This window comes from Limtongia smithiae (assembly GCF_038497785.1).
Source record: "Limtongia smithiae strain NRRL Y-17922 unplaced genomic scaffold V1518scaffold_6, whole genome shotgun sequence".
In the NCBI taxonomy this organism is placed as follows: Eukaryota; Fungi; Ascomycota; class Lipomycetes; order Lipomycetales; family Lipomycetaceae; genus Limtongia; species Limtongia smithiae.
In genome coordinates, this window is record NW_027117627.1 from 183,672 (window position 1) to 206,943 (window position 23,272).

The following is a 23,272-nucleotide window of genomic DNA, read 5'->3' on the forward strand; positions in this document are numbered from 1 at the left end:
TATAACGCAACAGGAGTGACGTAACAGCAGCGGTTGGGCTGTGTTGGCAGTCGAGCCGTCTGAAACTCCCAAAACGAGACGTCATCGGCGTCGACGTTGCGCACGCATGGGCTTCCTCGCTTCCGCAGTTCGCCGCCGTTTGAACAGACGGGCAAGTACAACTAATTTTGTTTTACATTTGTTTTTACAGCACATAGAGAAACCAAAAAGTATTAAATCAGGCTTTTAGGTAGCCAATCACAGCAGCAAATCAAAAGTAAACTCCCTGTCCTAGTACACGTCCTTCCAGGTATAATATTAGCTAAATACGTCAAATCTCACATATAATGGTCCCCCCGTTAATCAGCGCACGGGTGATATCTGAATGACGGCCTACATGTTTGTATGTCCACTATCGTAAAACCCTCCGTTCCGTTTCGCGAGTAATGATCCGTCTGCGGAGATGTCCATCATGTTGCTCGGCTCTGGTGTGAGTCCGGTGCCCATCGACGGATTCCATAAGACAGGCATGCCTTGTGTTCCAGCGGCCCCGTCTGGAGAGGTGGTCGTGACTTCGAGATTGCTGAGCACCCAATTATCGGTCAGGGTATTAGTGCCGACGCCGTGGAGATACATGTTCCATTCTTCCCAGTTCATGTTGTGCATCTCGTTCCCTGGCGACGGCGACAACATCATTCCAGTCTGCGACAGCAGCTTCATGTCAGGAGATGTGAGAATGCTACCAATACCGTTAACAACGTCAGGCGTATCCAAAACCGATCCATCAGCAGGATTGCTCTGGGGTGCAATTGATGTAGTCTGCGAACTAGCACTCATGTTTCGCGCGACGGCAGATACAGAGTCCTCGCCGTTTGGAACGACATGCACACCGTTTATAAATACGCCATTAGCCGGACCGGACGCTTGTGGCGAGACAGAATTTCCATGCCGTTCTGGGCTGCCGTACATCTGCTGGAGCCAAGTCGGATCAGGAAGTTTGCGCATGCGATACGGAGCATCCATATAAATTTCCTCCTCCTCAGGCAAAAACATGCCATCGTATGACGAACTTGTGTCCATCTGTGTGTATGTTTGACTCGTTGGTTGTATATCGATGATCTGCTGTATTGGTAGAGACGGTGATATTGATGGGGTTGGGCAGTCGCAAGAGATCGTGTGTGTGCCATCGGCCTTATCAAGAACAATTAGCATATTGGACTCGTAAATCTGGTCAGGCGCATTAAACTCTGCGGAGTCCATTCGGCAATTTTCTTGCTGTCTCCTTATGGCCTGTGCTTGAATCTTTGCTCGCGCTTCCGGAGTCAGCTTCTCCATCTCGTGGAACCGGTCGAACAGACTCTCGATCAAGCCATGCTTCTTGGCCGCAGACATATCCAAACGGCCAAGCTCGGCGTGAATCTGCCGCGAAGCATCAAGCGCATCTCGTACAGTTTGGCGCTGGAACGCCGACATTGAATCCATGTTAGTGTAAAGCTCAACCCCGAGCATAATGCAGGCGTGGAAAAAGTGACTAAGCATGAGTCCATCAGTGAACCACGAGAAAATGCACAGAGTAGTCTCCGCTACGGGAGCATTGTAGAGCCAATTTTGCCGTCTGATGACATGAATAGACGCGTCGAGACATTCTTCCTTGCTTCGCTTGAACTTAGAATTGACCTGCGCGCGCGCAGCAAATGGTCTGTGCAAGACAATGAGCGACTTGCGGAACTGAATATCGAGTATGAATCGTTGCATGACGATGTAAGGCGGATCTAAAGGACCGGAAGATTCAGGAGGAACACGCAAGTATTCGGGGAAGCTTGCAAAGGTAGCTCGAAGTTCGGCGTCGTGTGCAAGAATGGTATCATACGACGGTCGTGGTCGGAGTGAAAAGGTCCCGCTAACGATCTGACACAGCACTGATGACATCTTGCTGAGACACAGCAGGAACGCGCTGCTTGTCTGGACATCCCATGGTCGTGCTTGTGGTATTGTAGTTGAGGATAGTGTAATATCTTCGTCGTTGATGTTAAGAGGCATGCGCACGTCGTGTTCGCCAGTTCTGATTGTCAAGGGAAGACCTTCGTTGATGGAAAACAATATATCGAGAGAAGTGACAACGGACCATATCCGGCGACGCATTTCGGCCTCGTATGGCGAGATATTGAACCATTTCGGATCGCGATGTAGTCCCATGGACTGCGCTATGCGGATAATGACTCCCATGCAGACCCATGTGCGGTCCATCCACTGTCGATTCAACGTTTTCCGCGTCTCAACCATCAACGACAATATCAGAGTGCGCATGATATTGATGCTGCCCTTGAGCATGAAATCGCCTTCGACAAGACACATTTCAGCAGCGCGCTGCCAGTTCATCCAAGTTTGAAGTTCACGTCCGCGATACTGCTGCGGAACATCGTTAGGACGATACGATTGCAGCGCGACCGCCATCATGCAGAGTAGCATGCCGATCCATACAATGTCGATATCATCCGGTTCTTTCCAAAACGCATTGTACTCTTGTTCGAAAACTTGCCGGTGAATGATGTGGTAGATGGGGTCGAAGAACTCAAAGTACCGCACAATCAAGACGTCGACCTCGGCACGGGTGGGGATGAGCGCTAGAATGTCGGTGCGCTCGAGACCCTTGGGGTTGTAGAACGGGAAGGCATTCTCGAAAGTGGTTTGCGGATCATCATTCCACGCGGTTTGCTGGGTGCCGTCGTCGTAAAACTGTCTACTCCTGTCGAACAGCGCCTTGACCTCGCTGAGCTCGTTAAGAAGAGCGCCCCAGTGAGTCTCGCCATGGTACATGGCCTTGCCTTTCTTATCGAGCTTCATCATGCCGAGAGACTCTTGGACAGCATCCACATCTGGAGCAAGCTCACCGGTCGACTTCGGATGCTGCCTGCTGCTACTAGCTGGGGAGTCCTCGCCATTTGAGTCCGTAGGGCTGTCGGTCTCGCCAGTGGAGGTGTGCATGAGCCTGTGGTGACATCAAGTTAATATTAGTCAGCCAAGGGAAGGCGAAAATTCACATACCCCAATACAAGGCTCTCGAGCTTATCGAGTCGGTTCTGGAGCTCAGCGCCAGACGGCCGCTTAGTTCCGCCTATAGGGCCGGCGCCGCCGAAGAGCTGGGAGGAGAGTCCCTGCTGACTGGCGGCCTGCGAGGCGGCATGGTTAGCGTTGTTGCCGACGAGATAGACGCACGAGCTTTCCTCGCCGCGCTTGATGCAATTCTCGCAAGGATGGCCGCGGTTGCATTTGAGCTTGCGCTGGCGACAAAAGTTGCAGGAGAGCGGGACGCGGTTGCGCTTGCGGATGATTTTGTGATCTGTTGAAGACATGGTGTTGTTTGCGGGCATTTGTGGGAGGGGGAGGACACCACCAGAAGTTGAGTTCGAGCGCTGAGATGATGAGGACTCGCCAGGGAAGGCGAGATTCATCTCGTGGATTGGCGGGGCAGGCAAATGCTGGACAGGGCCGTAGGATGAGCGGACGGCGAGGAAAGAGGCTCCGGTCAATCGGAGTATGAAGGTCGGAAGTCAAGCCAACTGAGGTTGTGCACACGTCTACAAGACTGCAATGCAGACATGTACAACTCTTCTTCACCCAAAGCGGGATATGGCAGAGAGAGGGTCGAGTGACGCAAGTCAGGAGTCCAACAGGTTGCAGTGTCAGCAACGATTCATCCGATCTGCAGCCGTTCTGGTCCGGTCAGTCAGAGCACTGGGACAACGAAAAAAGAAAATGTGGTGCGCTGGGCAGAGCTAACTGGAGATCAGACGGGAGGGAGGAGTCTGGTGCCTGGCGGCGAGCGCGGCAGAGCTTGCCACGAGTGCCGCCAGTACGAACAACGGCAGGCGCGAGAAGGGAATGGAAGAGAGAAGAGAATAATGTAAGAGAGACATACGCTGTAGAAGAGAAGACAGGGGAAGTCGGTGCAAAAAAGCACGAGGGGTGGTCAGACGGGTGGCGAAGGAGCGTGGGTGGGACGGCGACGATGGCGGCGATGGTGATGGGATTGGGGAGAAGGGCGGCCGGGAAGTGCGCGGCGGTGTGGAAGTCTACTGCGCGTGGAGGAGCAGCGAGTGCAGAGCAGCGGCGGGCAGATCACAGCGCCGTCGAGATCTGACTGAACTCAGCAGCAGCGGCGCAGGCGACGGCGACGAGGAGCGCGTCGCCACAGCGGCAGGAGGGAACATGCGCACGCTAGCACGATCGTGGCCTGGCTCTCGCTTCGTCCAAGCAGCGATCCCACCACGCAGTCTCTACGCGACAGTCGCTATGATACAAGGGTTACTACGAAACGGCCTCTGTTCCTACGCCAGCGTACTTCACCATCGTCAAGACGCCTGCTCCCGCGATGCAGGCCTTCTGCGCAGCCCGACCCCGCCACGGAGGAGGCGCCCGGCCGCCTCGACTAGCCCGCCAAGAAGCACGTCTCCCCCCGCTTAAGCTTTCATTGCGGCGTGACTCTAATATCTGCATTTCATCAGCCTCGTTTGCTCATATTGCAGCACCCGCAGCCACCGCGGCCTACCACGGCTCGCAACGCCCCGGACAGGACTCCGCACGACACCTCCTCTGCGCATCGCGGCTGGTGCCGTGTCAGATGATTTAACACGGCGCACGCCATCGCGCGCGAATGTCCGCGGCGAATCCGAGCATGTGCTCCTGAGACCTGTATGACGCGATCCGCCGGAGACACCGGCCTCGCGTTGCGCTCTGAGGTCACTCGTCAGCGCGCTGCCTCTTGACCAGAAACTCCGTCACAGCACTCCCTGCTGCTAGACTTCCCATCCACTGCATTACTCTGCCGTGGTCGGCCGTGATCGCAGCGGTGATGGCGCTGTAAGACCTGTCCTCCCTCCCGTACTCCGCCGCGATCACCACACGTCTCCCCTCTATGCCCTCCACTCTTCTTCGCCTCCGGCCCGCCACGCCCCCCTCATGTCCCTCTCCCACGCCATCGCCAAGGCACCCAGACCTCCGCCGAACACAACACCACCGCCACCACCACAGCTCGCCTGCCAGAACTGCCGCAAGCGCAAGGTGAAATGCGGGAAAGAGAAGCCAGCCTGCGGCCGCTGCCGCGAACTCGCGCTGCCGTGTGTGTATGAGACCTCTGCGAAGAAGAGCGGGCCAAAGCGCGGGCATGTCCGCATGCTCGAGCGCATTATCGGTATGTTCGCCTTCACCCTTGTAAAGTAGTCAAGCACTAAGACACGCAGCTCTCTCAGGTGCATCGGGCGCGTGGGGTGCGTCGTCCGGTGCGTCCAAGGTCACGGAGACCACAGACAACGCGCTAGCGCTCATATCAACCTCCTCGCCTGCCCCGAAATCACCACAGCTACTCGACTTCATACATCTCGACGTTCCGGAACTCTTCGACCTCGACCTCTTCTCACTTCTGGACACCACCGCCATCCCACCTGCCATCTCCACCGAGCAATGGCTTCCAGACCCCGCCACCATCAACACCCTCCACGACCTCTACTTCGGTGGCGCTGCCGATTTGCCCATCATTGACCATCAGAGCTATTTGCGTACCTTCAACTCCCCCGACGGCGTGTCCTTCCGCTTCCTGCATTGTGCGGTATGGTGCATCTCCGCAAGCGTGTCTGCCCGCTACCGCTCCCTCAAGGAGACCATGTACAACCACTGCAAGGAGCTCCTCGCTTCCGTCCCCATCACTGCCGACACTGCGCTACAGGTCCTGCAGTCGTACATCCTCCTCGCAAACTGCGAATTCGGCGAATTCCACGTACAGCGCTGCATCGACAGCATCTACAAATCCATTCAACTCGTGCAACGCTTCAAATACGACATGCGCGATCTCGTCGACCCGCCCGTGCCCGAAAACTGGCGACACGAGGAAGAATGCCGGCGCACCTTCTGGGCGGTGTACTGTCTTGATCGCTATAGCAGCATTGGCACGAGCTGGTCGCATCTGCTCCAAGACAGCCGTCTCTTCATGAAACTCCCGGTAGCCGACACTGATTTTGCTATCGGCGTGCCGACCGAGTCAATGTTCCTCCGTGACGCGATTACGATACTTCAAGCACCCCAAGGCGAATGGAATCTCCCGGGCCTTGGCGACTACGCCGCGCACATCGTCGTGTTATCTCGAGTGAGCCTCGTCGCGAACCTCAGCCGCGAACTCTTGTCGGTGATGGGCCCCCCCTCTGCATTGAATACCTCTCCGTCCCCCGACTTCTTCTTCAGCAAGGTAGATGAGCTCAAACAACAACTCGAAAAAATGCGTGTCTACTCCGCGGTCCACAACCTCGGCATTTGGCCGCGCTACACTACATTCATGGGTCTCGTCCTTATCAACCAGCTCATCCTGGAGTCCAGCAGCACATACCCTCACATGGCAATCTCGCCGCAACTCCTCGACGACTCGCGCACGAGCTGCCTTTCCATCGCGCAGGATGCAGGTGACCTCCTCCGCGCCAAAGCAGGACCATCACTCAACCACGACTGGCTCTGCACCCAACACTACCTCATCTTCTGCATCCACCGCGTCATCAAATCTCTCCTCTACATTATCATTTCCGACAGCCAAATCGGCTGTCTACGCACCAAAGCGCGACGCAAGCGCGCAAATGAGTCTCTAGACTATCTCCTCGGCGTGCTCCGGAGCCTCGGTCCAAACTCTGCGCTCGCCATCAATCTCTTGCGCGAATATGACACAAAACTGCGCCAATACATTCTAGAATCTCGACAAGCCCCACGACTACCCGTATATATCCCCGACACATCTTCACTCATGGAGGACGTCATCTTCACGGGCGCTGTCGCAACTCCAACCACAACGACGCCTGCTCAAAGCTTATGAACATCAGACTCCTGGAACCCCATCTGCCGCAGTAATCCCCCAAGCTTTCCTTGGAACGGTCCACGCTTATGCCCCGCCAACCCCATGACGAAACCAGGCGGCCCGCACACGAGCACCTTCGTAGACTCCGCGGGTGTCAACACGCTCTTTAACATCACCTCGTCGATATGTCCGCGGAACCCTGTCCAGCTCGTTGGCGGCGTGCGCGTGAGCGTATATACTACGCGGAAGCGGTCCGGGTATTGACGCTGCAGCGCCGTGAACTCGGACTTGAACAAAATATCGTCCTCGGTTTTCTGCATCGTGTCAGTATTGCTCGATACGCTGAGAACATGGGAGACTAACATTGCTGTATACCAGCGTTACATGCTGCGAAGCGCTCTTGGGATTCTCCAACGCGTCGTATATCACACTGTCTGCACTTTTGTGAGCCCTCTGTTTCTCTACCGATCTCCGCAAACGCCGGAATACTCACGCAACGGCGTAATCCCTGCGCCACCACCAAGCAACACCAAATGCTCAACCTTCTCCAACCCTACAGGCGCACCGGGCAGCGGTCCCTTCATCGCTACCTCGTCGCCGATCTTCAACGCGTGAAAGTTCGTGCTTCCCCGACCGCCAGGGTAGTGCTTGATCGCGAACTCGATGTATCCCTCCGTATTTGCGCGGAGTGGGGTATATGGTCGGAAGGTGGACTTGGATGACTCGGACGAGATCGTTTTCGTGAGGATAGCTTGGCCTGGCGCAATGCCCGTAGTCGCGATGTCCGCCGGCAGTGCGAATCGGAACATTTTGACCTAGATACGACAATCATCAGTTCTTTCTCAGCACCACACCAATACCAACACCAAGCACTTACGTCATGCGAAATCTGCCTCACGTCCTCCAGCTTGACATTCACCCACGTCAAATACCGCGGAAACGCCGTCGCCGTCGCCGTCGCCGTCGCTCTTGTCTGCGCTCCTGTCTTCTCCTGCACCACGCTATCATTCGTAACAATAGCATTCGTCTTCGTGGCATACCCCGCGTACAAAGTCGCAGCGGTAGCCATCATCGCACCTGAGCGAATCATCGCGGCGCGATGGCGGAGCATGACGGAACTAGCAGCGCGGAACGACATTGTGTAAATAGAGATAGAGTAGATTATAAATTGATAAACCTTTGGACAGAACGAAGTCTGGAGAACTAGAACGGTCGGGGCGGGGGGGAATTGATATATTCAGGCTCGGTCAAATTGGGCTCCGGGGCTCCATGTCATGACGTCATACTCTCCCTCTGTTCTTCGCCAACCCGCCCAATCGCGTGGAAGTCGCGACAATTAACACTGTTGAAGGTTCTCGTATCCGTTTTTAGCACGCTAAACTTGAGCTCTCCGAGCTCGGCTAGACTTGCGGGTTCACGAGACTGTGCGCGCGGGACGAAGATTCATGCGCTGCGGCTTCGTTGTTCCGCACACTGCACCTGCGCCGCGTAGAGAAAGTTGTGCACAATGCAGGCAAGCATCCCTTAAACCTCCTCACGATCGCAGTCTTCCTCGCTTGCGCTCGTCGGCTGGTGCTCAAAATCAAACCCATAAGCACAAACTTCGGATAGAATGAACATCAATTCGAGTACCTATATTACATGTATCGTGTACCGCATTAAACCACACCACTTCAAAAACAGTACCACGTGCAAAACACGAACCAACACAGCAATTTCTTTTCGTTATATACGGAATGCTTATGCCTCGCCGTTCACAGACTTCAAAATCGCCTCACGGTCCTCGACCGATAACAGCTTGAGCGACTGCACAAGGGCATTCTTGTCCGCCTTGACGAGCGCCAAAAAGTCCGCAACTCGAGTGTCCTTTTGCAGCGCCGCGATCTTGCTCTTGATCACCGCTTCGCCGGCCGCGCTGTCGAGCCACTCCGCGACAGCCTTGTCTGAGCTTTCATCGATGCCGACTTCAGCGTACCACGCCTTAATCCGCGCAACTGACTCCAGACGCGTAGCCTTTGCGCTGACGGCCGCAATATCCCGCATGACGTAGCACTCCGCGACGCGGCGCTTGATGCGCCAGAAGAAATACCGACGCGCTTCGCGCCAGTGTAGAATCTCCCGGATCACGCCCTTAGCCTTCATACGGCCAGCGCGGTCATGTAAGTCCGCGAACTGGATACTGATCTGGCGATAGATCGGCATCAGGTTCTGCTCGCGCTCGCTCAGCTTCACTTTCAGATCCGACGCGGCAGCACCGTCGAGGTCCTTCTTCTCAAGCTGCACCTTTAGGCTGGCGTACACCGGGTCAAGACGGCTCATCGTCTCTAGAAGCTTCTCGCGCCGGTACTTGATGCCGACCATACCCTCAGGCTCAAGCACGCCTGCGCGCGCCTCCTCGTCGGCATACATCTCCATCTGGTCAGCGTTGATCGTCGGGTCAATAACCACCCATGAGCCACCGCGCAGCTCAGCGTGCGGCGGAATGTACACAAAGATAGGCTGCTTGTAGTCCACCAGCGCGTCAACAATAAACGCGCCGTACTTGAGAACCTCATTGTACATGTCCCGCTGGCCGCCAGAGAAACCACGCCAGTTCGCAAGAATAAACAGCGGCAGCTGCTCGCCGTGGTTGAAATCGTTCACCGCCTGCGCGGTCTTGAATGCCGAGTTTGGGTACCACACCTGGCCGGCCTCGAGGGCAAGCTGCTCCGTTGAATCGGGGTTCGCTGGGTCCGCGGGCATAATATTCTCCACCGAGCGCGTCTCCACAGCGATAACACCAATCGGAATACCACCAATACGTGCACGACCAACGACAACAGTCCGCGCCCATCCTGACAACGTCTCCTGGAACGAATCCTTGTCAAACAATCCAGTCTCGAACTCGCCGTCCTCAAGCTCGCGTCCAGCGATGAGCCATCGCACGTCATAGCTCTGCTTTGGCGGCTCGAACGTAACATCCCGATCCCACGAGTCTGACGATGGGTAAATCGGCAGGCGTCCACCACGCACCTTTGGCACGTAAGACATCCACTCCACAATCTTCATGACGCCCGCAAGATCGTCCGTCGCTGCTAAATGCGACACGCCGTTCCGATACATGATCTGCGTACCACCGAGCTGCAAGTTCGACGTGTATACCTCGCGACCCAGAAGCTTGTTGATAGCAGGCGCGCCGGTGAGAATAATAGGCTGTCCCTCGATCTGAATTGCACGTTGTCCGAGACGCACAAGGTATGCGCCAATACCAACCGATCGGCAAGTAACCAGCGTAATCGTGAAAATATCCTTGTACGCCTTCGACGTAACACCAGCTATCAAACCCGATCCACGCAAGCACTCGACACCAAGACCATCCTCCGCACCAATAATCGTCGTAATCACATACCGCTCTTCACCATCCTCCACAATCTTCTCCGTCAAAACAGTCTTCTTCGCCGCAGGAGTGAGTCCATTAAATATCGCCGGCGTCAGGTACAGGTATTTGAATCCCTTCTCTGGCACCTTGGCGTCATTCCACGCGACAGTGAACAGCGACAAAAACTCTTCTGCCACACCGATACGCGCGCCAGAGTTCGCGGAGAGGTAAATCCGCGGGATGCCAAGCTTCTGCGCAAGCTGTGTGACGTGGAAGAAGTACTTATCCTCAACCGGACCGAACGAACCGATCTTGAAAGTAATATCGTTCGCGATCACAATAAACTGCCGGCCCTTGGGACACTCCGGCGTCAACGCGGTGCAGATCCACGCGACCATGCCGAATGTGTTCGCCCCAGGCTCGCGAGTCACCTCGGATATATCGTCGTTGTCGTCCATCAGCAGCTCCTTGTAGGTTAACACCTTGTCAGGCGTAGGCTGCTTTGCCGCGCGCCAACTGGCACGGATGGCTTGGCTGAACAGTTCCGGGAAATCGTAAACATAAGTAGTGCCCATGAGATGCGCCTTGTAACGCTTCGGCTGCAGCCACTCCTTCGTCGGGTAGGGCGTGGTAATCGAACGTAGATGCATGTTGCCGGGCTTGCCCAGTGACTTGAACACCCACTGGCCCTTGTCGTTCTTGATCTCTGTGTAAAGCTCGCTCTGCACGACATAGCCGGACACATTCGTAATAATCGCGCGCAGAGGATATGGCACGTTTGTCGCAGGATCAGTGCACATGATGCGGATCTCCGCACCAGTAACCCGCAGTCTCCACAGCCGTCGTCCGAACCGCTCCAAAAACTGTCCAAACGCCGCCTCAACCTCTTCTGGAACAAGATGGAAAATCGGCGAAAAATTTATGAAAATGTGATTCATATCCGAGTTCGACGGTCCGATAACCTCGAGCGCATCCAAGATATCTGACATCAACCGATCCGTCTCCGAGATCAGGTACTCAGACGTCGGAATCTCGTCGCGCAAGCGACCAGGCCGCACGATACCGCGCACAAAGAAGCGCTTGTCGCTTGGAACATCTTTGCCGATCGACTGATACACATGGATGTTGCGATTGTCCGTAAATAACGGTTTGAAGTTAAAGTTGGAAAGACGTCCGAGCTCCAGCTGGTACGCGAGCGCCGGTTCGATGTGTCGGATGGTTGCGTCCTCGACGAACTCGGGTCCGCGGAAAGTGAAATATCCGGGATATGAACCGTCCTCGTGGCCGCAGACGAAAGTAACACGACGAAGGCCACGCGCTAGGAATTCCTCTTTGTTCTCGTCAACGATGTACTTGATCTGCGAATACAGTTCGTCGTTGCTGATGCCAGAAGTAGTCTTGATAAGAATGTTGCAAATGTTCATCAACGACTCAGGCTTGCTCTGAGCCGGACGACGCTTCGAGTCAAGAGTAGACTGCACGCCAAACGATAATCCACCAGAAGGCGCGTCAGGACGCCGCGGCAGGTAACTCAGTGTCTTTGGCAGCGCATCATCGACTTCGTCGATATCTGCAACCGCAACAATGACACCGGATCGTAGCGGTTCGCTGTCGGACCGGCCAACCATAAACGTGAGATCCGACACCGACGCCGCGCGACGAATGTCAGAGCTGTCCTGCGACCCGGTCTGGCCAACGATGTTGTACGCCGGATTCGCGATCGAGGATAGCAAGAACTTGAAAGTAATCACGGGAATAGTCTCGCCTTCGTTGTGGTACTCAACGCCCAGGATGTTGTATGCACGGTACGCGCGACGGACATAGAGCTCGAGCGCCGCAAGCGTGACCCACGGATCCGGGTGCGCGAAAAATTTCGGCAGCACATCAAACACAATGTACTGCGAATCAATAACCTCTTTAAGAACGTCAAGGTTTGGCGACCTGTGTAGAAGTCCAACCTCGCCATAACGCGACTCAATGACGGAGGTCCTCAAAATATGTTCAAGCTGCGCGGTACGCTCGCCAAGCGATGGTAGCGCGCACTGAATCAGCATCTCACGCGCCTTCAAGGACACTGGCGCGGTAGCGCGCGAGTCGAGCTCGGTGAACCGCTTGAGCACTGGGCGCAGGTACTTTGCAATCTCGGAAACCTCATCCTTGTCGTCGCGCAGAGCGGCGAAGATGGCGAGAATGAGATTGTTTTTTGTGCCGACCCGGCCGTGGGAAAACACAGTCATGACAACCTTCATGATGTCGTCCTTGTACTCGTCGCGCAGACGCAGAATGACATCCTCATCGCGCATGTTGGCGCCGGAAAACAGAGTCTCGACATCGAGATAGTTGTTCAACAGCTCGTTGATAACACCATACTTGTGGGGGTTCAATCCGTCCTGGAAACGCTTGGCGATGCTCACAAGCGGTTCGACAAGTTGCTTGTACACAACAGCGTCCTGCGCGGCGTACTCCTCGCCGAATCGCTCGATCGCACGCAAGATCGCCTTTGCAGGAAACTCTCCATGTCGGTCCTTCGCCCGATCGACGGTGTGTGACAAGGTGGTGTCGAGCTTGGCTGAGATACGACTATGCAGCGCCGAAAACTGTGCGTTCCACTCACTGTAAGGCAACTCAGGGTCTTTCAGGACCTCGGAGATTTGCTTGAGCGTGGGAGCCATAAGCGCCTGGTTGTCAAAGCCGGCGAGGATGTTCTTCAGGATAGCAAGAAGAAGATGAAAGCGCTGGGATGGCTTGCTGCCGACGACCATAGGCGAGCCGAATTCAGGAAGCTGGCCCTCGAACGGCTTGGCGTGCTTGACTTTGGAGGGATCGTCGAGCGCTAGAATTCCAAGAATATCGCCGGCTGCGAGAGTAGCTCCGGGCTGCTTGATCATCTGAACGATACCGTCTTCCTGGGCAAGCAACGGCATGTACATCTTCATGACCTCGACTTCCGCGAATGGTTGCCCGCGCTTGACGTGCTCGCCGTTGTCGACAAGGAACTTGACAAGCTTACCGGGGGAGGGCGTGCGCAGTTGAGTGGGATCGTTTTCCTGCTCAAGCAGGCAGGTCTTCGAATCGACACTGAGGCGGGTGGTGCCGACCTCGTCCTTCCAGTACACGTTGCGGGACTTGCCGCCGAGCAGAACAAGAAGGCCGCCATCGCTGAGGGCCTTGACGCCGACCTGACACTTGGAGCCGTTGATAAAAATCTGGTAGGACTCCAATGACGAGCGCGTGACAGTAAACTTGTATCGGAAGCCCTCGTATATAAAGTCGACAGGAAAGATGGTCTTGAGGATGTCCTTGGAGGGGACCTGGCCCTTCTCTAGCGAGGTCTTATACTCCAGCAAGCACGCCTCGGAGGCGAGATGCGCCTTGGTGACAGCACCGCAGATAACAGCAATCGTAGGATCCGGACGCTCGGCTGTGAGCTTGTTGGAAATGAGCTCGTCGAGCCATCCGGTGGTGATCTTGTTGGACTCGAAATCTGGTGTCTCAAGCAGCTTGATCAGGTATTCGACAGTGGTTCTGAAGTCGCCGCGAATAGACAACTCCTTAAGCGCAACGACCATATGCTTGCGACTCGCGCTGCGGTTCTCGCCAAAGGCAAAGATGTGGCCGAACTGTGAGTCGGAGAAAGAGTGGATACCGCCCTGGTTGCCGACGGAGAAGTAACCCCAGACGTTTGAGCTGGAACGGAAGTTGAGCTCGTGCATGAGACCGGAGGAAGGCTTGAATCCCTCGCCAGGATCTTCAGAGGTGATACGGCACGCAGTGGTGTGACCCTTGGGCACGGGACGACGCTGGGTCTGAAGCGAGCCCTCCTTGGAGAAGTCAAAGTCGATTTCGGTCGTGGTGTGGGGGTTGACGCCATAGAAGAGACGAATGTCGCGGATGCGGTGCAGGGAGATACCCATGGCAATCTGGAGCTGGGCGGCGGGCAAGTTGACGCCGGTGACCATCTCGGTGGTGGGGTGCTCGACTTGGAGACGGGGGTTGAGCTCGAGGAAAAAGAACTTGTCATCCTCGTAGGAGTAGAGGTACTCGACGGTGCCGGCGGAGACGTAGCCAACGAGTCTGCCGAGTCTGACAGCAGCCTGCTCCATGCGCGTGAAGGTCGCGGGATTGGCGATCGTGACGGGAGCCTCCTCGATAATCTTTTGGTGTCGTCGCTGGACGGAACAGTCGCGACCAAAGAGGGAGATGTTGTTGCCGTACTGGTCTGCGAGGAGCTGGACCTCGAGATGACGAGCGTTGCCGGCAAGCTTCATGACGAAAATGGGGGATCCCGGGACCTCGTTGGCGACCTGGCTGAAGAGGGAGGCGAAGTTCTCCTCGGCCTCGACCTTACGGATACCTTTGCCGCCACCGCCTTCAGAGGCCTTGATCATGACGGGGAAGCCGATGATACGCGCCTTCTCGAGGGCGGCTGCGGAGTCGGCGGTGCAGCCGAGCGCGTAGACGTCGTCAGCGACGGTGACCAACTTGGTCTCCGGGTCAATCTCGACCTTGTCGACACCGGTACCCGACCAGGGAATGCAGGGCACCTTTGCGTGCTGCGCGACAATGGTGGAGGAGATCTTGTCGCCGAGGGATCGCATGGCCGAGCCGGGAGGACCGATAAAGACGATCTTCTTTGGCGACGCGGCGAGAGACTCTGGGAGCTTTGGGTTTTCAGAGGCATGGCCCCAGCCGGCCCAGACGGCGTTGACGTTCATGCGCTCGGCGATGTCGACGATAAGCTCGACGTTCGCGTAGTTGTTGTTGTTGGTGCCGCCGGGGACCTCAACATACTGGTCAGCCATGCGAATGTAGTCCGCGTTCGCCTTGAGATCCTCGGGAGTGGCCATGACGGTGAAGGAGATGGCGCGCTCATCGCCAAATGTCTCGTAGGCCCATTTGCGAACGGAGCGAATCTCCTTGACTGCGGCGATGCCGTTGTTGGCGATGAGGACCTGTCGCGTGTTAGCAGGTGTGCGAGCCGTACCGAGAAAGAGGTTTGCATACCGAGGTGATCACAGTGTGGCCGCCATGGCTCTGTACAAACTCCTTGACGGGCCCGTTGGGCGCAACGTCGACGCTGTTGAGGCCGATGAAGTGAGCGGGCAGCTTAAGCGCTTCGGCAGACGACATAGCGCAGGGTGTCGCGACAAGCCAGCCGAGAAAGGAGCGGACAGGAAGCAGGCGAGGACGACAATCGGCGGCGGCGAGGAGGAGGAGGCGGGGGAGCGGGCAGGGGAGCCTTGGGGGTATGGTCGGCGGGGAAGTGCGGAAGAGAGCGGCGGTTTAAAAGAAAACCTTTGCTGGAGGGGGCTCTTTTCGTGTCGCGTCCGCAAACGACGACGATCTCTGCTCTGTGTGCGCGCGCGTGTCGAAAGGGTTACCCGGCGTACATCTCGACACAACCGCCGCGCAGCTGCGTGGTTGTGCCGCAAACGCTGCAATGCCGCTGCCGCTGCGCCGCGGACCCAACAAAAACTCGCTGCCCCAGGACCCGTCGCGTCCTGCTCCCCACCACACCAACCGGCACCCCCCTGGAGCACACTGCCACTGCGCTGTCACGCATTGTTCCATCCTTGCTCTGTGTCTACTCGCTCCTCCTGCGCCGCTCCCGTGGAAATCTCCCTCCACCCTGCCCGCGTGCCCCGCCGGGATAGAAATTTGTTGGAGCCGCAAGATGGAACTCTACCCCTGAAACTGCGAAGTTTTGGGGGAGCGGAGGCAGCTCTTTGCCCCCCGGCGCCGCCCTCCACCTTTCTCCACCGAAGCCGCACTCCTGTGCGGCTCGCCAAACTCTACTGGCTTGTTCTCTCATCCGCAACACCTCCAACGCCCAACGATCGCCAGTCGCCCGGCGCAATCGATCGGCGTCAGCACGCCAACTCGTCGTGGCAGTGTAGAAGATCATGGTGTTATTACAGCTAGCATAAGATATAGATCACAATTCCCGAGCGCCGTGAGTCCCAACGCAGATCACCATAAGCAGTTACGCGTACAAGCCAACTCAAAACAAATATCCCGAACAGCACCTCAACCGGTCGCCGCCTAACCGCCAAAGCCGTACAGCGTGCGTCCCTGCCGCTTGAGCGCGTAGACAACATCAAGCGACGTCACCGTCTTGCGCTTCGCATGCTCCGTGTACGTCACCGCGTCGCGAATGACGCCCTCGAGGAACGATTTTAGCACACCGCGCGTCTCCTCGTAGATCAGCGCCGAGATACGCTTGACACCGCCACGACGCGCCAGGCGACGAATAGCAGGCTTCGTGATGCCCTGGATGTTGTCGCGCAGAATCTTGCGATGACGCTTCGCACCACTGTCATGCGCTGTTAGTGCTGTCCGCGCAACGAGGGTCTGGTGCGTTCGCTACACCCTAACCCCCGAAACCTCACCGCCATCGCGGCGCGTGCGCTCCGCAGACTCACCCCTTTCCAAGGCCCTTTCCGCCCTTGCCCCGTCTGCACAGCAGTCAGCACCCACTCCCAAAAATACGCCGGCAATTTTTTGCGTCCGGCAGGCTCACGCAGGCGGCGGAACGTACCCGGTCATGCTTGCGAGAAAACGAAGAAAAAGTGGTGGCGCTGTGTAGAGGACTGCGATATGCGGTGGCGAGAGACCGAATAGACGCAGGAAGGCGGGTGGAGTGGGAGAGAGAGCGGGAAGGACTGCACGGTTGTGGGCGGACGGGCGTATTTATAAGTGCGGGCGAGCACGGCGCATCAACACCTTCACGGCGCATCAGCACGACACCACGCTGCTTCGCGCCGCAAGACAGAGCACCTCCGCAGCTAACAGCGCGGGCGCGCCCGGACCGGCGGCCGCGTCGGGCGAGGGACTGGACCGAGTCGCGCCGCCCGGCCTGGCGTCGGGCGCACCGCAGCAGGCGCCGGCAGCCGAGCGCGGGCAAGTCAAAGGCGAGCACGCAACCAGCGCGGCAGACCAATCGCAGAACAGCGCCAAACTACAGCGCAAATGCTGCGCCTCTGCGGACGCGCCTGCGCGTGTTCTCCGCGCCGCGTCGACGCGGGACGCGACGCGGCAGGCGAGGGTTAGTAGGGTTGCGGTTAGGGCTTCTTGGTTAGGGCTTCTAGGGGCGACTCGGAGTCACTGATCAGTCGTTCATTCATCGTGTTGTGTACACGTCGTTCGTCGTCTGTGCAAACCAGCCAGAGCAACGAGCGCCTAGTTAATGCCGTACAGCTCCTTGACGCTGTACTTGGTCTTGACGGCCTCGAGCTCCGCTTGCAGGGTGGCGCGCAGGTCGGGCTCGGCCCAGCTCATATCGATCGCATCCTGGACGATCTTGACCCACTCCGCAACACTAAGGCCCATCTCCTTCTCGACCGCCGCGTAGTTCTCGTCGATGTACGTGCTGCCAAAGTAGGATGGGTCGTCGCTGTTGAAGCAGATCTTCACGTTCGCATCCAGGTACTGGCGGATGGGCGAGTATGGAATCGACTCGGTCACCTTGAGGAGCACATTCGAGATCGGACACATCGTCACACCGATCTTCTTGTCGGCGAGCAGCTTCACGATCTCGGGATGGCTGCGCGCGCCAATGCCGTGGTCGCACCGCTCGATTCCGAGCAGCTCAATGGAGTCCCGCACGTACTCTGGCGGACCGATCTCACCTGCGTGCGACGTGACATGCCAGCCCTGTTCCTTCGCAAACTTGAAGATGTCGACGTACAGCGAGGGCGGGCATCCCGCCTCGCTGGAGCTCATGCCGATGCCCTTGATGTACTGCTTCAGCGGCACCGCCTGCTTCAGCAGCTCCATCATGTTCTCGGGCGGGAAGTGGCGCAGCAGCGTCAAGATCAGGTAGCTGCTGATGCCGAACTCCTTCTCGGCCTGCACGCACCCGTCGTGGAGGCCCATTACGATCTCCTCGAGCGGCACGCCGCGGTTCGTGTGCTCTTGCGCCTCGAAGAACAGCTCGCAGTGACGCAGATTGCCGGTCGCAACACGCTTGAAGTACGCATAAATGAGGTCGTAGAAGTCCTGTCGTGTCTTGAAAACCTTGTGGCCGAGGTAGTACAGGTCCAAGAACGACTGCAGGCTCGTAAACACCGACGCCTTCCTGATGTCCTCCGGCGACGCAAACGGGATCGGAACACCGTTCTTCTTCGCAAGCTCAAACATCAACTCCGGCTCAAGCGATCCTACCTGCCGATTAGCACTCTTCGTTCCGCATCCTCGCTAGCCGCCGCCTCAACGTGGTTCTGTTCGAACCTTCCAAGTGCATATGCAGCTCGACTTTCGGCAAGTCCTTGATGAACTGCAGCTTTGTCTTGATATCCATTGCTGCGGGACTTTGGCTAGTATCGATTCAAAGAAAGGCAATTGACTGAAATCGCCACTAATGAGAAGGAAGGAGGGGGCGGGGCGGAAGTACGCGAAAGTGGGTGGCCTGCGCACTGATATCGCTCGGTATCTTGATATCGCTTTTGAGTTGCTCAAGCGATGAGTGCAAGGTTTCAACTTCGCCTCCGGCGCCATCTCCACACTTTTGCTCCACCAGCTCTAGTGTGTTTGGTTCTTTCTCTGCTACACTGCCTAGCGGGATTACATGGGATTCAAACTATAGACTTCTCCTTACCGCAGGCCTGGTAGGAAAATTTACAGCTCGCTTTTTCACGCAATGCCAATGGCAGCGAGTGCGGCATCACCAGTTCTGATCAATCGAAGTAGCTCTCTTCTTTTGATGCCCGTTCTCACTGCAAATTTAAAGAGTCTCTTAAGAGCTTTATACCATGCTCCATAACTTCATGTCTTGAGGGCTGGTTATAAGATCTGAAGGTCTTAAATCACTAATATGGATAAAATGCATCTAACGAAAACTAACGCCAGCTCGCTCTGCGATCTATATTACAAAGAACCCATGACCGCAATCACCGATCCCTCATCCTCCTTTCCCTCCCGAATTACAAAAGACTTTCTATAGTCAAAGCATTCCTATAAATACTTCTTGGCCAGCATCTTCACCCGCTGATCAAACACTTTACTCGTGATAGGCTGGTCGACCGAGTAAAAAGGCGACGCGAGCGATTTCACGTAGAGCTCGTACACGTCCGTGAAAAACTGTCGGATCGCGTCGTCTGCGCGCGTTTCGTGGAGAAGTAGAAATTTGATGTCTATAGAGACGGTCAGTCAGACCTTGTCACGCTGCGAGAACATAGTGAGTACGGCAAGAACATACTTCCAGCTGTGAGGTATGCGGATATAAGGTAGTTGTAGAATTTATCAATCACTTTCAAATACCTGGAAAGAATTAGTATTGCGTGTGATAGCAGTCCGCGCTGGGGGATGTCTAGGGAACATGCATGCCGGTCGAGGTCCACTGGATCTCCTCGACGATATCAAGCGACGAGTGCACAATAAACGGACATAATTGCTTCATATCATTGCTGAGCTATAACGTGCAAGTTGTGATTAGCACGGATTCAGTCGTGCCGGTGCAGGCTTGCTGGGGAAGTTGACGTACCTTAGAAGTCCCGTCGCCTCCCTGCCTGTAGGTGCCGAAGTCGAGGTCGTAGATGCAATTATCCTTGGTCCCGATGACTGCCAAGTAGAACGACATGACCACGTCTATGATCAGCCAGTGGTCGATCGACTGGTCCGTACCTGTATATGCGTGACGCCAGTGAACGCAATGAACATCCTCAGCATACAACGTACAAACCCCGCCACGGAATCACAGGATTTTTCCACCAAAAAAATTACAGCGAACCGACGCCGTCGTCCGTCTCAGCCTCCTCAAGCACTTCCCTGCGCGCACCCCACAGTCCTTGCAGCGCCCGTCCGCCGCCGCTGTCGTTCTCTGCACGTGCCGGACACCACTCGAAAACTCCAAGACACATCTCTCAGCACCATGGTTTGGCCGTTCGGAAGCACGCGGTCAGGGGACGCCACGGCAACCTCCCCAACAGCGCCCACGGCATTTCAGCCAGACGCCGCCGCCCCCAGCACAGCTGGCGGCTTTGCCACGGCGTTCCCGTCCAGCACAGGATCATCCTCGACCGACGTTGCCGGCATCGCGGATGTGCCCGCGTTCTTGAAGCAGGACTTCGACGTCTCGCAGTTGCACCCGCTCGCTGGGCTCGGCAACGACCTCGAGGTGCTCGATCTCGAGGATGACGCGCTCAGCAGTATGCCGGGGTCTAAGGGCCTGCTGCCATCGCGGGGATGGTCGGACGACCTGTGCTATGGCGCTGGTACTGTGTATATGGGGGGTACGTTTTCCGTCGGATGATTTCGTGATGGCGCGTGTGCAAGGCCGCGGAAAAAAAATGTGAGGACTGACGATTCTTGCGACTAGGTCTCGCGCTTGGTGGATTGTACGGCTTTGCAGAGGGCATGCGGACAACCCCCGCCAACGCGCCCGCGAAGCTGCGTATCAACGCCGTGCTCAACGCGATCACCCGGCGAGGCCCGTACCTCGGCAACAGCGCCGGCGTGCTCGCGGTCACCTATAACATGATCAACGGTGCTCTGGGTTCGTATTCCCATTGTGTTTCCCTTCTTCTCGCGCGGAAATACTAACACTCGGCAGACGCCATCCGGAGCTATCACGACGCATACAACTCTATCGCCGCCGGCACGGTCACTGGCCTGCTCTATCGGTGCACGCAGGGCCTGACGCCGGCGCTCAAGTCGGGGCTACTAATGGGAACCGCTACCGGTGTTTGGAGTTTTGTCACTAATGCTTTATAAACGAGCGGCCATTTTCCTTCTTCCCCGCCACCTCCCTCCTCCTGCTACACCCCCGTCTCCACCACTTCTACATGATGATGTGTGATTTTGTACAGTACACTATTCTCCTCCGAAAATATAGTTAAGTTTTGCATAATGCATGAGAGGGTGACAGTGCGGTTATATTACAGTGACAGACAACAGGCGTAGATTGCAGTCAGTAATGCTGGAGCAGTATGAACCAAAACAATCTATGCGCCTACCGCTTCTTGCTAGCCGTGAAGGTTGAGTATGCGCCGTATATAGCGTACGCGGGGATCTGCAACGTGTTAGTACGAGCCATTGAAGAGAGCTGAACACGGTTGAGGTGGCGTACGGTGAGATATAGTAAGAACGCAGCAGAGCTGCCTGTCACCATGGCAAGACAATCACATGCCCAAGTGATGTATACAACGTCCCACATGTACTCGGTGAGGCCCTTCATTGCGAGATCTTCGCCCGCGGAGAGTAACGCGCCGTTCTCAGCATACTTCGGTCGTCCTGTTGCCGACGTTAGTATAATTATCACCCGCTTCCCTTCCCCAGTATCGTCGAGCACCAAAAACATACCAAGCTTCTCAAGCTGATACTCAATCCCCCATGCGGGCAAATTGCAGATGATGTACGGCGTTAGCGTGGGCGGACGCCGTATGAAGAGCCAGGCGAGGACGTAGATTGCGTTCACGACGAGGGAGTAGGTGTGCAGGCCCTTGAGGGCGATGACGTTGTTGGCGGCGGTTTTCTTGGTAGATGCGTTTGCCATGATGACAGTGGATATGGCTAAGAAGTAGAGGGGAAGGAGCAAGGGAGAGGGAGTTTATATAGGCGAGTGGGGGATGATCCACTTGATGATCGATGAGGCTCGAGGCGATGATTGCGACGTGCCGCTTATTGCGGCGACTGTCGTCCAGAGTTCTTTACATTTACATCATACAAATATCCGTGTGCAGGTCCCAGAACAAGGGCGGACCCTGACAAGAGCACGTGCAAACTCCCAATCTCGACTCCGTCTTCTTCTCCAAAGTGGTCGCATGTGGCGAGCAGCAGCTGCTGAGGATTGTGAACAAACATGCCGATACGGCTAACGGCGGCAAGGACGTCTATCTTACGACGTCCGACGAAGCGGAAACGCGACTCGCTCTGCGAGATCATCCGCGGCGATCAAGACGTAGCTTCGAGCTCTACGACGGGAGGCAGCGGAGGCGGTGAGGGCACAGCGGCGAGAGTCGCGCGGGTGCACACGCCGGATGGGAGCCCATCAAAGAAGCGGATGACGGAGACGAAGTTAGAAGTCGTTGATCCGACGGCGCCAATTGGCGAGTCTCGCTCTAGTCGCTGTGGTGAAGGGTTCATGCTAATAAGAGTAGATGGCGAACTAGAGAAGTTGTCTGATATTGTATCGGGGATACGCACAGCACTGTCGCAGATGTGGGACGATATACCTGAACGTGGAACACGGTTAAGCACCGATGGGTTAGCCGAGTTGTATAACTTCCGCAAGGTACGTTCACCCCCCTTCGCCGACATTCTCCCGCTGACATTAGTCCAACAGTCACTACCACCAGTAACTACAGTATCACATATACACGCGTTGTACCCACACGATCCGACTTTCGTCGATCGCGAGTTGCAGCGGGTTGTCGAGAATGGACTTGTTCGACGGATGGTGGTGAACGTGAATTCCGGGGATATGGTGATCGAGAGTAAGCATTATTTCAGGATATTACGCACGGCAGATGGGGACGATGTGATAGGTATGTTTCTTTGAAAGTTCGCTTACTTGGTGAGGTACTAACGCGAGCAGAAAGGTTCGAGAGGTTACTGCGGGCGAAGCCATCAGTCACGCGCCTAAGCGCAGAGGACCTGATCAGTGCCAACATATCCGAAGAAATCGGCATCCGTGTGCTATCAAGTCTTGGCTTCCTCGTACTGTCAGGCATCCCAGGTGTCTACCTAATCTCGATCCCTAACGTGGGTTCCTTTCTCAAACTCTCCGCCAACACACGCAAATGGGTTACGACGCTTCTCGGCAAGACCAAATGGAAAGAACTCATGGAGAAAGAAATCTGCGAGCGGTATGAGGCGAATTTAAAAGGACGCTGGCGAGATTTTCGCGGGGTTAAAATTGCATGGGTGGTGATGGAATGTAAGGGGGCGGGGTGGATGGAGCCGTTTATGACGCCGGTGGGGAGGGGGTGGCGGCTTACTGGAAAGAAGGAGTGACCATTTGTATATAAGGGTTTGTACATAGGATTTGTACACTGGACTTGGGTCTGGATACATTCCAACATCATAGTGTCGTGGATATCTGACTACGGATATCTGGGAATGTCACGTTTGCGGGGATATGCTCAGGGGGCAGGGTCCAACCATAC

The 23,272-nt window shown here is 56.1% G+C and overlaps 10 protein-coding genes across 10 annotated transcripts; 3 read left to right on the forward strand and 7 right to left on the reverse strand.

The window, feature by feature from the left end:
• Window positions 1-145: 145 nt before the first annotated feature.
• On the reverse strand, window positions 146-3,855 carry V1518DRAFT_416743 (fungal-specific transcription factor domain-containing protein). Its single transcript, XM_066904116.1, has 2 exons — window positions 3,025-3,855; window positions 146-2,968 (listed from the first exon to the last, which is right to left on the reverse strand). Exons 1-2 carry the CDS (start codon window positions 3,429-3,431, stop codon window positions 373-375), a joined length of 3,003 nt encoding a protein of 1,000 aa, XP_066759332.1. The 5' UTR covers window positions 3,432-3,855; the 3' UTR covers window positions 146-372.
• A 1,047-nt stretch (window positions 3,856-4,902) lies between these two features.
• V1518DRAFT_416749 (uncharacterized protein) lies at window positions 4,903-5,354 on the forward strand. The gene has a single exon (XM_066904117.1). The coding sequence runs from the start codon at window positions 4,939-4,941 to the stop codon at window positions 5,197-5,199; it is 261 nt and encodes an 86-aa protein (XP_066759333.1). The 5' UTR covers window positions 4,903-4,938; the 3' UTR covers window positions 5,200-5,354.
• A 1,097-nt stretch (window positions 5,355-6,451) lies between these two features.
• Window positions 6,452-8,266, reverse strand: V1518DRAFT_416751 (uncharacterized protein). Its single transcript, XM_066904118.1, has 4 exons — window positions 7,689-8,266; window positions 7,305-7,626; window positions 7,175-7,245; window positions 6,452-7,125 (listed from the first exon to the last, which is right to left on the reverse strand). Exons 1-4 carry the CDS (start codon window positions 7,947-7,949, stop codon window positions 6,817-6,819), a joined length of 963 nt encoding a protein of 320 aa, XP_066759334.1. The 5' UTR covers window positions 7,950-8,266; the 3' UTR covers window positions 6,452-6,816.
• On the reverse strand, window positions 8,267-15,482 carry V1518DRAFT_416753 (acetyl-CoA carboxylase). Its single transcript, XM_066904119.1, has 2 exons — window positions 15,174-15,482; window positions 8,267-15,121 (listed from the first exon to the last, which is right to left on the reverse strand). The coding sequence occupies exons 1-2, from the start codon at window positions 15,297-15,299 to the stop codon at window positions 8,552-8,554; spliced, it is 6,696 nt and encodes a 2,231-aa protein (XP_066759335.1). The 5' UTR covers window positions 15,300-15,482; the 3' UTR covers window positions 8,267-8,551.
• A 507-nt stretch (window positions 15,483-15,989) lies between these two features.
• On the reverse strand, window positions 15,990-17,030 carry V1518DRAFT_416759 (histone-fold-containing protein). Its single transcript, XM_066904120.1, has 3 exons — window positions 16,708-17,030; window positions 16,592-16,624; window positions 15,990-16,482 (listed from the first exon to the last, which is right to left on the reverse strand). The coding sequence occupies exons 1-3, from the start codon at window positions 16,713-16,715 to the stop codon at window positions 16,212-16,214; spliced, it is 312 nt and encodes a 103-aa protein (XP_066759336.1). The 5' UTR covers window positions 16,716-17,030; the 3' UTR covers window positions 15,990-16,211.
• A 203-nt stretch (window positions 17,031-17,233) lies between these two features.
• Window positions 17,234-18,620, reverse strand: V1518DRAFT_383732 (uncharacterized protein). Its single transcript, XM_066901676.1, has 2 exons — window positions 18,399-18,620; window positions 17,234-18,328 (listed from the first exon to the last, which is right to left on the reverse strand). The coding sequence occupies exons 1-2, from the start codon at window positions 18,466-18,468 to the stop codon at window positions 17,349-17,351; spliced, it is 1,050 nt and encodes a 349-aa protein (XP_066759337.1). The 5' UTR covers window positions 18,469-18,620; the 3' UTR covers window positions 17,234-17,348.
• Window positions 18,621-18,920: 300 nt separating this feature from the next.
• On the reverse strand, window positions 18,921-19,916 carry V1518DRAFT_416763 (Sedlin). Its single transcript, XM_066904121.1, has 4 exons — window positions 19,651-19,916; window positions 19,490-19,578; window positions 19,366-19,427; window positions 18,921-19,300 (listed from the first exon to the last, which is right to left on the reverse strand). Exons 1-4 carry the CDS (start codon window positions 19,744-19,746, stop codon window positions 19,122-19,124), a joined length of 426 nt encoding a protein of 141 aa, XP_066759338.1. The 5' UTR covers window positions 19,747-19,916; the 3' UTR covers window positions 18,921-19,121.
• Window positions 19,762-21,105, forward strand: V1518DRAFT_416766 (Tim17/Tim22/Tim23/Pmp24 family-domain-containing protein). Its single transcript, XM_066904122.1, has 3 exons — window positions 19,762-20,398; window positions 20,485-20,661; window positions 20,719-21,105. Exons 1-3 carry the CDS (start codon window positions 19,819-19,821, stop codon window positions 20,877-20,879), a joined length of 918 nt encoding a protein of 305 aa, XP_066759339.1. The 5' UTR covers window positions 19,762-19,818; the 3' UTR covers window positions 20,880-21,105.
• V1518DRAFT_416769 (uncharacterized protein) lies at window positions 20,939-21,744 on the reverse strand. The gene is made up of 3 exons (XM_066904123.1): window positions 21,468-21,744; window positions 21,235-21,398; window positions 20,939-21,177 (listed from the first exon to the last, which is right to left on the reverse strand). Exons 1-3 carry the CDS (start codon window positions 21,658-21,660, stop codon window positions 21,118-21,120), a joined length of 417 nt encoding a protein of 138 aa, XP_066759340.1. The 5' UTR covers window positions 21,661-21,744; the 3' UTR covers window positions 20,939-21,117.
• Window positions 21,745-22,309: 565 nt separating this feature from the next.
• Window positions 22,310-23,272, forward strand: V1518DRAFT_272865 (serine-threonine protein kinase 19). The gene is made up of 3 exons (XM_066901037.1): window positions 22,310-22,398; window positions 22,442-22,651; window positions 22,702-23,272. Exons 2-3 carry the CDS (start codon window positions 22,561-22,563, stop codon window positions 23,118-23,120), a joined length of 510 nt encoding a protein of 169 aa, XP_066759341.1. The 5' UTR covers window positions 22,310-22,398; window positions 22,442-22,560; the 3' UTR covers window positions 23,121-23,272.